Source organism: Ovis canadensis, chromosome 4 (genome assembly GCF_042477335.2).
Source record: "Ovis canadensis isolate MfBH-ARS-UI-01 breed Bighorn chromosome 4, ARS-UI_OviCan_v2, whole genome shotgun sequence".
NCBI classification, from domain to species: domain Eukaryota; kingdom Metazoa; phylum Chordata; class Mammalia; order Artiodactyla; family Bovidae; genus Ovis; species Ovis canadensis.
In genome coordinates, this window is record NC_091248.1 from 119926186 (window position 1) to 119938451 (window position 12266).

A 12266-nucleotide genomic window follows, 5' to 3' on the forward strand; every position below is an offset into this window, starting at 1 on the left:
GTGGTAGTTCAATTTCAGCTTCTGGTGAGAGCTAATAAGGGGAAAATACAGCTTCAAGAGAGAACAAAGTGTGAAGAGGCACATGTGTAGCTTTAGAAAGTCTGGAAGGGCCACAGGATTTGAGACCTTAGAGCAGCCAGCTGCAGGTGGTGAGGGCCTTGCTGCTACTGCTGCTGGTAAGTCGTTTCAGTTGTGTCTGACTCTGTGCGACCCCAGAGACGGCAGCCCAGCAGGCTCCCCCGTCCCTGGGATTCTCAAGGCAAGAACACTGGAGTGGGTTGGCATTTCCTTCTCCAATGCATGTAAGTAAAAAGTGAGAGTGAAGTCACTCAGTCGTGTCTGACTCTTAGCAACCCCATGGACTGTAGCCCACCAGGCTCCTCTGTCCATGATATTTTCCGGGCCAGAGTACTGGAGTGAGGTGCAATTGCCTTCCTCAGGTGAGGGCCTTACCTTATTGAATTATCCAGTGGAGCTCAGGGTGATCCTTTTTGATATTTTCTGACAGTTTTCCTTATTTGTAGGACTCAGGAGACAATAGAGGACTTCGATGAGCAAATGTGGCCTGGGGACGTTTCCACACCTCCTATAGTACTCAGATAATAATGGGTTGAAGTAGGGATGCACTGCACCTTTGGATGTCTCTTCTTCCTAGAGCTACAAATCTGAAACTCCAGAAGGCCAGCAGTTGCTACCATTAAATCATAGCTCCTTTCTAGTTTCTGGTCCGAGATTATGCAGTAGGGACGGGAGTGATGGAAGCTGGCAAAGACAGTCCCAGCCTCTTCACTCTTCCTGTTCCCCTACATTCTGCAGTCCCCTGGTGACAAGAGGAATCATCAGTCTGAGCTGGAAATCACTAACTAGGTTCTGCTGAAGCTCTTCCTGTTAGGAGGAGACACACTGAGTGAAATGGGAGAGAGAAAGGGACTTTTTTCATAGGAATAAGGAGGAAGAAATGGAGAGCTCCCTCCAGGGAGGCTGCTGCCCAGAAGTCAGGAAAAGACTCAATAGTTTGTCTCAAAACAGCTCTTGTCTTAGGCCATCGACCCCATCTCCCTGCCTGTCATCCTTCCCAAGAGGCAGAAATGATACAGACAACTGAATTGAAATCTTTAAAGGGAAGATAAGGCAAATGAATCTGCATTCAAAGGAAGGAAGGAGAAGGAACCATGTCTCAGTGAGACTGACTAGGAATACTTTCTTGTAGCTGCTGAGGTGCAGCAGTTATCTCAGGGCATGGATGTCAGAGACAGATTACGACACTCGGAATGGAAGGGTCATGATGTAGGTCATGATGTCGTGGCCAGGGAATTAGACAAGGTGGTGAGGGATGGTGGCAGAGCTGGAGTCCAAATGTCCAGTGAATTGAGAGACAAATGTGATTCTTGGTTTGGTGTGTCCTTATAATGATACTGGTGATTATTTCTTATCTTACTGGAGATACACACTTATCTTCATATATTATATGTTTGTTATTTTTCAGTCACTAAGTCGTGTCCGACTCTCTGTGACCCCACGGACTGTAGGCCACCATCCTCCTCTGTCTGTGGGATTTCCCAGGCAAGATCCTGGAGGGAGTTGCCATTTTCTTCTCCAGGCGTCTTCCTGGATCCAGTATCTAACCTGTTTCTCTCACGATGGCAGGCATATTCTTTACCACTGAACCACCAGGGAAGCCCACATATTGTTTATAAAACATTTAACATCAACTTTGTACTGAGAATAGTGAAATATGAACCCAGCTGGTCATTCTGTGGAGCCTGAAAGAGCAAGAGATAATATCCTGTCAACCTGTGAATGTCTTTAGTGCGTTGAAATTAGCAGCATGTTGTCTCTCCTTTGCCCTCCAGATTTCAAAAAGAGAAGAAGCACCCAGCTAAATGTTGAAAAATTACTCTAGCACCACGGAATTTTATCTCCTTGGTTTCCCTGGCTCTAAAGAACTACGTGATATTCTTTTTGCCACTTTCTTTTCCTTTTACTTGGTGACAATGGTGGGAAATATCCTCATTATTGTGGTTGTCTGTGTTGATAAACGTCTGCAGACCCCCATGTATTTCTTCCTGGGTCACCTCTCTGTCCTAGAGATGCTGACCACAACCGTGACTGTCCCCTTGATGCTCTGGGGTCTGCTACTTCCTGGGATGCAGGCAATATCCTTGACAGCCTGTTGTGTACAACTGTATCTGTACCTGTCTTTGGGAATATCGGAGTTCATATTATTTGCTGCGATGGCTGTGGATCGTTATGTGGCTGTCTGTAACCCTCTGCGGTACATCATCATTATGAACAGCCATACCTGTCTCTGGGTGGTAGTTGTGTCCTGGGTATTTGGCTTCCTGTTTGAAATCTGGCCAGTCTATGCCACGTTTCATCTTACTTTCTGCAAATCAAATGTGCTAGACCATTTTTACTGTGACCGAGGACAGCTATTCAAGCTATCATGTGATAATAGCCTTTTCACTGAATTTATTCTTTTTTTAATGGCCGTTTTTGTACTTTTTGGTTCTTTGATCCCTACAATTGTCTCCTACACCTGCATCATCTCCACCATCCTCAAGATCCCTTCAGGATCTGGCTGCTGGAAAGCCTTCTCTACATGTGCCTCCCACTTCACCTGTGTCGTGATCGGCTACAGCAGCTGTTTGTTCCTCTATGTGAAACCCAAGCAAACGCAGGCCGCTGAGTACAACAGGGTAGCATCACTGATGGTGGTAGTGGTGAACCCTTTTCTGAACCCTTTTATCTTCACCCTCCGAAATGACAAATTCACAGAGGTGTTTCGAGGTGCCATGAAAAGCTTCTATCGACTCCTCAAGGCTTAGCTGTTGTAAGGACCGCCATGGATTCATCATCTTGGGCCTGAGTAAGCTGAGAGCTCTGATTCAAATCTGAAATAGTCATTTTCATCATCAAGTAGTTTATGGTCTATGATGTAACTTTTAGCTTTTGATAATCACTTCCTTATTTTTCACTGGATACATTCATTTATACATATTATTCTAGTTAAAACACACCTTGCAAAATAAATTTAATAGGACTTACCAGATGATCCAGTGGTAAAGAATCCACCTGTCAATGCAGGAGACCTGGTTTCAATACCTGGCCCAGAATATCCAACGTGCCATGGGCAACTAAGCTTGTGTACCACAAATACTGAAGCCTCTGTGCCCTAGAGCCTGTGCTCTGCAAAAGAGAAGCCATCACAATAAGAAATCTGAGCTCCAACTAGAGAGTAGCCATGCCTCACCCCAACTAGCTAAAGCCCGTGTGTAGCAAAAAGACTCAGCACAGCCAAAAAAATAATAATAAATAAAAACAAAACAAATAACATAAAATAAAGAAAATAAATTTAACAACTAAAAATGTGAAAGATGTTCATGGTTTTTAAAACAACGTTGAGATATTTGAATGTGAAGTGTGTAGAAAAGAATCAATTCTCTGACAGCTGACCTAAATGTTTGAATCTAGGTGCTGGGTCATCTTTACCTATATTATCCTGTGTTTCCCTGTTTTCTCAAAGTGTCAGCTTACCATATGATTTCCATGAGTGATGCCAAGTCCAACTCCAGGGTTTTACCTTTTCTTGAGGCTTCTGGCCCAAGGTGCAACACTGATAGTGCCTTCCTTGAATTTTTATTAACCAGTAGTTGTAAGAGGAATTCACGCTTTACCAACATCAAGGTTGAATGTGTTAATACAGACAAATCTCTATCTATAATACTAGAAGTTTAGTTTGTGAAAATATTTAGCTCTAGGAAATGGATCAGAAGACTCAAGCAGATGGGGGGAAGGACACTGATGTTCCATCATTCTATTTGATTTTTGACTATGACTTGTGTTCATTTTATGAAAAATGGCATTTGTTTTTGCAAATGTAATAATAAATATTTCAGATGTGATTTTGCAGTTTTACTTACCATCTCAGCCATTCTCACTTTTATGTAGCATTTTTGGGATTAATTTTGAATGTTTTTTAAACCTTTATCCCTCCATCCTAGCAGCTGAGGTTTTTGAGCAGGGCTCCAAAACCCAATCGCATTTGAGGACCTAGAGGGAAATGTATGGCTGAACAACCCCACTTGGAATGCATGCATGCTGGAGAGATGGGAATGAGCCAGGGCATTAACACATTGGCGGTAGAGTAGGTGGCAGATTCTCTCTGTGGATCTCTGACCAGGATCCATAAATATGACCAGAGGGTGTGTGGTCCAGAGAGGGCAGAGAACATCTGGGAAAGATGGGCTTCTTATAACCCTGGAGATGAAGACAGAATCTGGACAGACCATTTGGCCACTAGGTTTTTGACAAGCATCTTGAATCCACTGGTGGGTTCACAGCTTGTGGGTGGCTTAGGCTCTGTAGGGCTCCATGTAGTCAGGAAGAAGCACATAGCAGCTGTGTTGGCTGATTGTGACAGCTGGGAATGTGTGGTAGTGGGTAAGGAAGGTCCAGGGAGTAAGGCGGCCTGGGTGTTGAGAAGCTCCTGACTGGGAGCTTTCAGTTTTGCCCACTGCACAAAAACATCCATGGTCTCCAACTTGATTAGCCTCAGGTGGGAAGAGTGGAAAATTTTCAGCTTTTCCTTGACTATATCCCTAGTGTGTCTCTTAACCTGTTCAAATTTTTTCCTCAGTGAATAACTATCCTTGAGGGTAGACAAGGAAGAGGAGGAAAGAGGCAGAGAGAATGAGAGACAGGGAGACAATCTGATTCCTCTTAGCACCATTATTTCTGTACTTCTTTAAGGTTCTGTGCTTGGCTAGTTATTCCTCATTATGAGTGAAGACAGCAGAATCAGAATGTCTCCCAAGCATTGCCTTGTATTAGCCATGTAGGGGTGGTGGTTGATGGCTGAAGGGCAGGTGACTTTTTAGTCCTTCCCCTTCTCTTGAAATGAATGTCTTAGAAGCGATTCTCCTCTTGAAGGAGAGAATAGCAAAGCATCTCTTTGGGAAGCCTGAGCTGGGCTGGCTTCTCAAACAAGGAGTAAAGTGAGGCAGCTGCAGAGTAGATCAGCTGTACTTCAGATCATCCCTCCATAGCAAAGAGCAGGGTGAGGATGCGCAGTGCTGGGTGTAGGCCCAGCCCTCTGCGTGAGAGACCACAACCCTGCTCCCTCTTCATCTCTTCTTTATGCCACTTCTCAGTTTGTAACGGGTCTGCAGCAAGAGAGATTGCAAGTTGAGTGGACATGCTTTAGGAAAGAGTGAGTGGAGGGAATGCTAGTCAGGTTGGATATTCTTTTCTATTGTATTGTTCTTTAATCTACTGATTGATATATTCACTGAATAATATTTATAGAGTGCTGGGAGCCAGCATGAGGAACTCCGCCCATGGCAAAGGTCATGAGGAAGGAGGCTTCGGCATATGCAAAGGTGGATCAAGCCTCAGGAAACCCCCCCCGTTCCCGAGCATCTGCCCCCAAAACCAGAGTCTGCCTACTTTATTGTTTTATGCTCTCACCTACACCTCTGACTTTATGGGGGGCTTTCCCCCATCACCTCTCTTGGAGGAGTTAACCTACTGCTCCAGTTAATAAAAATTCCTGGGCGTGACAAGAGTGTTTCAACTTATGAACTCCTCTGAAGGTTATCTAGCCTGCCTGTACAGGTTCGTCCGGCCACATGTGATTGTTTACAGCCTCCCAACTGTGAGAGGCACGAGATGTTTTAGACTTACTAAAGGCAGATTCTTTTAGGAAGTTAGAAATTATTAGTATAGTGGGTTAATTAGGAATTGTATTGGTGAAGGGTTTTTCATTTGTTGAGCCAATATTTGCTGCTAAGTCTCCATATTCCCTGCCCTTATAATGAATATATAACTAGCATATAGGAGAAATAAGTATTAACCTTTAGATTAATCATGTTAACCTTCAGTTCAGTTCAGTTCAGTTCAGTCACTCAGTCGTATCTGACTCTTTGCGACCCCATGAATTGCAGCATGCCAGGCCTCCCTCTCCATCACCAACTCCCGGAGTTCACTCAGACTTGCGTCCATTGAGTCAGTGATGCCATTCAGCCATCTCATCCTCTGTCACCCCCTTCTTCTTCTACCCCTAATCCCTCCCAGCATCAAAGTCTTTTCCAATGAGTCAGCTCTTTGCATGAGGTGGCCAAAGTATTGGAGTTTCAGCTTTAGCATCATTCCTTCCAAAGAAATCCCAGGGTTGATCTCCTTCAGAATGGACTGGTTGGATTTCCTTTCAGTCCAAGGGACTCTCAAGAGTCTTCTCCAACACTACAGTTCAAAAGCATCAATTCTTCAGCGCTCAGCCTTCTTCACAGTCCAACTCTCACATCCATACATGACTACTGGAAAAACCATAGCCTTGACTAGATGGACCTTAGTCGGCAAAGTAACGCCTCTTCTTTTGAATATGCTAACCTTAGGCTAAGTAAATTTCTTTCTTAATTGTAGCCCACTACACCCTCACCCTATAGGAATGCAACTTTATCTGGTACCTTTGGAGAGTGGTGCCTGGTTTAAGAAAAATCACCCCTGGAATATAAGTTTTTTGGTTATCAGAAAGAAAGGATCATAAAATGTCAGCAGGCCTTATGGCCAGAAGATGATGTAAAACCCCTAAGACCTTTATGTATACTTTTATATGAAGCACCTGATTTTGATAAAGGTCAGAACTGCTGACCCCCACGTGACTTTAAAATTTCCATTTGTCTCTATGTGTAACAAAAGGTATATAAACAAACCTAAAAATAAAGAAATCAGATCAGTTTCTGGAAAGACTGATTCCCCCATGTCATTCTTTCTTGTTCTCCGTTTTTCTGGCTGAATTTCCATCTGGAGCATGGGTGCTCGCCAAGCCTGCTAATTTTGCCCTGGCATATAAGTTCCACGCGAGAGGGAGCCCAAGGCGGCTCACCCTTCAATATTCAAGTGGGCGCTGGTGGTCTGCCTAGGTGGTGCAAGCCTCTTGTCTCAAACCTTTATTGGTATCCCACGTAAACCAAGTTATTCAGCCTCTTTTTCTCCACTAATTTTCCTACTATGCTATTTCTTTCTAATCTCCCTCTATATCTTTAATTAAGCAATTAATTCCTAGGACCCTGACTCCATCTCCACTTCGAATTACCCTGGATCCACCAGGGCTGGACCCCGGCAATAGAGTACACATTTTATCAGACTCTCTTATCACTGGTTGTGATACTAGAATGCTGAAGAACGTGCCTTCAGGTACTTAATTCTAATGTGGAATTTTAATGTTAAATGATAAGTACAAATGTAATATGATTTGAGATATTGATGGAAGCCAACAGAAATAGAAATACAGCCTAGAGAGTTTAGAGAATGAGATTTTGTATGTATTGTTATTCCAGCAATGAGACTAAAAGGGGTTAATTGAGCAAAGGTATGCATGCAGCGAGCAAGGAGCCTGGCAACTAAGGGACACAGTACCATCTGGTTTGGCATTTTCTAGCATTTTTCTTACCCTAGTGAAAGTGAAAGTGAAATTGCTCAGTTGTGTCTGACTCTTTGCAACCCCATGGACTGTAGCCTACTAGGCTCCTCTGTCCATGGGATTTTCCAGGCAATAGTACTGGAGTGGATTGCCATTTCCTTCTCCAGGGGATCTTCCCGACCCAGGAATTGAACCCGGCTCTCCCACGCTGTAGACAGACACTTTACCATCTGAGCCACCAGGGAAGTCCCTAGGGCTCTGGACAAAATAGAAAAGTCATAGACAAGCAGATACATTTTTGGAGACTTTACAAATTGCTCTATGAAGCTGAGATGATGGCAGTTTGGTCCGAGGGACAGAGTATCTATTTGAAGGTCCTTTCTGCAGCTAGAGATTTGGGAACCTCAGAATATAGAGGATGTTGTCTCTAAATTTTCACTGCTCTTTTGTTTCATGATCCCCAGATGGAGACTGTGTAGGATAGATGAGACACAGGGATGAAAGTCTGATCCTCTTCATTTGTTGGGACCTCTCATCTCTCATGGCATGTGATCACATGTAGAAATATAATGTCAGAACTTAAGGTCATCAACTTGAAGCTGGCTGGGTTCTTCGTGCTTAGAGGAGACACATTCACTAAAAGCACAGATGGAGGAAGACTTTTATCACAAGAATAAAGTTGAAGATACTGGATAATCCACACTTCTGGAAGCCAGCTCCCCAGAAATAAGGGAATGATTCAATACTCTGTGTCAAATTGTCTTATGACAATGTCCTTGATAGGCTCAGATTCTCAACAGCACCCCTAAAGTGATACATAAAACAGGCAACAACTTTAAAATGCATATAATCCAAATGAAGCCTGAGTTCAGTGGATACAAAGAAAAGAAGTAACCATGTCTGGGTGGGATTCTCAAGGCAAACTTTCTTTTGTTTTGTTTGCATCATGGGGCTTGCAGGATCTTAGTTCCCCTACCGTGGATTGACCTGGAAACCCTGGCATTGAAAGCTCTGAGTCCTAACCAGTGGGACCAACAGAGATTCCCAGGAATATTTTCTTAAAACTGTTAATATACAGCAGTTTTTTCAGGATGTGGACAAGACTGGCACAGAACACAGTTTACATCCAATTACAATACAGTGGTTTCCCTGATGATTTCAGTAGTTATTTCTTTTCTCAGTCCTTCAAACTCCAAAGTGACAAATTCATAGGAGCACATCAGGATGGAATGAAACTATGTTGTAGATGTTCATTTCAGGAGATATTTGCAAGATAATTGTCTTTACTTCCTCAATGCCTCCTCCTAACTGTCCTATAAAAGAACCTGGCATCCACACCCCTACAAAATGGTTATTTTGAGACATTAATCTGCCATCTTCTTGGTCAACTGGCTTTCCAAATAAAATTGTGTTCCTTGCCTCAATACCTCATTTCTTGGCTATGTTGACTAAAAAGATACACAACTTGAGAGTTGTCAGTGAGTTTTATTTGGGGCAAAATGAGGACTGAAACCCGGGAGTTAACACTTCAGATAGGTCTGAGAAACTGCTCCAAAGAGGCAGTGGGGGAAGGTCATTAAATAAGATTTTGGTGAAGGGGCAGTTCAATGCAATAAAACGCTTGCTTTACAAAAGGTTTTTTGCTAGTCACGAGGATCTGATGTCACCATGAAGGGATTTAGTGCTTTCCTAAATATGAAGAGATGCAAGGATTGGGATCTTGAAATTAGTTCCTGAAAATATCTATCTAAAGACTTGTTCCATTGGCAAAATGCTGTTAGCCTTTGCCCTGCTTCATTTTGTACTCCAAGGCCAAACTTGCCTGTTACTCCAGGTACTTCTTGACCAGTCAATCATAAAGGAAATCAACCCTGAATATTCACTGGAAGGGCTGATGCTGAAGCTGAAGCTCCAATATTTTGGCCATCTGATGCGAAGAGCCAACTCATTGGAAAGGACCCTGATGCTGGGAAAGATTGAAGGCAAGAGGAGAAGGGGATGACAGGGAGTGAGATGACTGGATGGCATAATTGATGCAATGGACATGAGTTTGAGCAAACCATGGGAGATAGTGAAGGACAGGGAAGCCTGGTGGGCTGCTGTCCATTAGGTCACAAAGAGTCAGACACGACTGAGCAACTGAACAACAACAACAAAAGACCTGTTCCCCCAGATTCCCTGGAGCATAGAGTGCCTCACTCTCGCCCTGAGCTCCCTCAGGGTGTGTTGAACTGCACAGGGTTCAGTCTTTGCAGAAGCAGATGGCAAATACCCTTGGTAAGTGCCAATTTCTAATTGACAGTTAACCAAATGTGTTTTTACTGATTAAATCTTCCTTTCATCAACTAATCAGCATGTAACTTTGTTATATGTTTGTTTCTATTCAATGCTGCTGCTGCTTCTAAGTTGCATCAGTCTATTCAATGACACCTTGCTCAATATGTATTATTGATCCATGAAGATTGACACACAGCCAACAGCTTGTAACTCATGCTTGCAGAATTTTAGCAAACATGTATTTTAAATAATGAAGTGTGTATAATACTTATCTAAACTTATTTTCCCCATAAGGCACATAACAGCCTTCTTACCCTTAGCACCAGGAGATAAGCATTTCAGCATTATGCTTCAGTTCAGTTCAGTCACTCAGTCATGTCCAAGTCTTTGCCACCCCATGGACTGCAGCACACCCAGCTTCCCTGTCCATCAGCAACTCCCAGAACTTACTCAAACTCATGTCCATCGAGTTGGTGATGCCATCCAACCATCTCATCCTCTGTCATCCCCTTCTCCTCCTGCTTTCAATCTTTCCCAGCATCAGGGTCTTTTCCAATGAGTCAGTTCTTTGCATCAGTCCTTCCAATGAACATTCAGGACTGATTTCCTTTAGGATTGACTGGTTTGATCTCCTTGTAGTCCAAAGGACTCTCAAGAGTCTCCTCCAACAGCACAGTTCAAAAGCATCAATTCTTTGGTGCTCAGCTTTCTTTATGGTTGAACGCTCATATGACTACTGGAAAAACCATATCTTTGACTAGATGGACCTTTGTTGGTAAAGTAATGTCTCTGCTTTTTATTAGGCTATCTAGGTTTGTTATAGCTTTTCTTCCAAGGAGCAAGTATCTTTTTATTTCATGGCTATAGTCACCATCTGCAGTGATTTTTGAGTCCAAGAAAATAAAGTCTGTCACTGTTTCCATTATTTTCCCATCTATTTGCCATGAAGTGATGGGACTGGATGCCATGATCTTCATTTTTTGAATGTTGAGTTTTAAGCCAATTTTTTCACTCTCCTCTCTCACTTTCATCAAGAGGTTCTTTAGTTCCTTTTCACTTTCTGCCATAGGGTGGTTTCATTTACATATCTGAGGTTTATTGATATTTCTCCCTGCATCTTGCTTCCAGCTTGTGCTTCATCCAGATCAGCATTTCATATGATGTACTCTGCATATGAGTTAAATAAGCAGAGTGACAATATACAGCTTTGATGTACTTCTTTCCCTATTTGGAACCAGTCTGTTGTTCCATGTCCAATTCTAACTGTTGCTTCTTGACTTACATACAGATTTCTCAGGAGGCAGATAAGGTGGTCTGGTATTCCCATATCTTTAAGAATTTTCCACAGTTTGCAAAAACATTATGCTTCAGTTCAGTTCAGTTTCTCAGTCATGTCTGACTCTTTGCAACCCCATGAATCACAGCACGCCAGGCCTCCCTGTCCATCACCAACCCCCAGAGTTCACTCAGACTCATGTCCATCGAGTCAGTGATGCCATCCAGCCATCTCATCCTCTGTTGTCCCCTTCTCCTCCTGCTCCCAATCCCTCCCAGCATGAGAGTCTTTTCCAATGAGCCAACTGTTTGCATGAGGTGACCAAAGTACTGGAGTTTCAGCTTTAGCATCATTCCTTCCAAAGAACACTGAGGGCTGATCTCCTTCAGAATGGACTGGTTGGATCTCCTTGCAGTCCAGGGGACTCTCAAGAGTCTTCTCCAACACCATATTTCAAAAGCATCAATTCTTTGGCGCTTAGCCTTCTTCACAGTCCAACTCTCACATCCATACATGACCACAGGAAAAACCATAGCCTTGACTAGATGGACCTTAGTGGGCAAAGTAATGTCTCTGTTTTTCAATATGCTATCTAGGTTGGTCATAACTTTTCTTCCAAGGAGTAAGTGTCTTTTAATTTCATGGCTGCAGTCACCATCTGCAGTGATTTTGGAGCCTCCCCAAAATAAAGTCTGACACTGTTTCCACTGTTTCCCCATCTATTTCCCATGAAGTGATGGGACTGGAGGCCATGATCTTCGTTTTCTGAATGTTGAGCTTTAAGCCAATTTTTTCACTCTCCTCTCTCACTTTCATCAAGAGGCGTTTTTTTTTAGTTCCTCTTCACTTTCTGCCATAAGGGTAGTATCATCTGTATATCTGAGGTTATTGATATTTCTCCCGGAAATCTTGATTCCAGCTTGTGTTTCTTCCAGTCCAGGGTTTCTCATGATGTACTCTGTATATAAGTTAAATAAGCAGGGTGACAATATACAGCCTTGACGTACTCCTTTTCCTGTCACCAAATTGGACAATCTTTAAGGAAATCAACCCTGAATACTCTTTGGAAGTACTGATGCTGAAGCTGAAGCTCCAGTACTTTGGGCACCTGATGAGAATGGCTGACTTATTGGAAAATCACCTCATACTGGGAGATCGAAGACTTAAAGAAGAGGGTGACAGAGGATGATATGGTTGTATGGCATCACATATTCAATGGACATGAATTTGGGCAAACTCCGGAAGATGGTGAAGGACACGGAAGCCTGGCATGCTGCAGTTCATGGGGTC

General features: G+C 43.1%; 1 protein-coding gene across 1 annotated transcript; it reads left to right on the forward strand.

Moving 5' to 3' along the window:
* The first annotated feature begins 1883 nt into the window (after positions 1-1883).
* LOC138439746 (olfactory receptor 9A4-like) lies at positions 1884-2828 on the forward strand. The gene has a single exon (XM_069588840.1). It carries the CDS (start codon positions 1884-1886, stop codon positions 2826-2828), a length of 945 nt encoding a protein of 314 aa, XP_069444941.1.
* The last annotated feature ends 9438 nt before the right edge of the window (positions 2829-12266 follow it).

Excerpts from the sequence above, each read along its gene's own strand:
- LOC138439746 (XM_069588840.1), top strand. The coding sequence starts at position 1,884 with ATGTTGAAAAATTACTCTAGCACCACGGAATTTTATCTCCTTGGTTTC.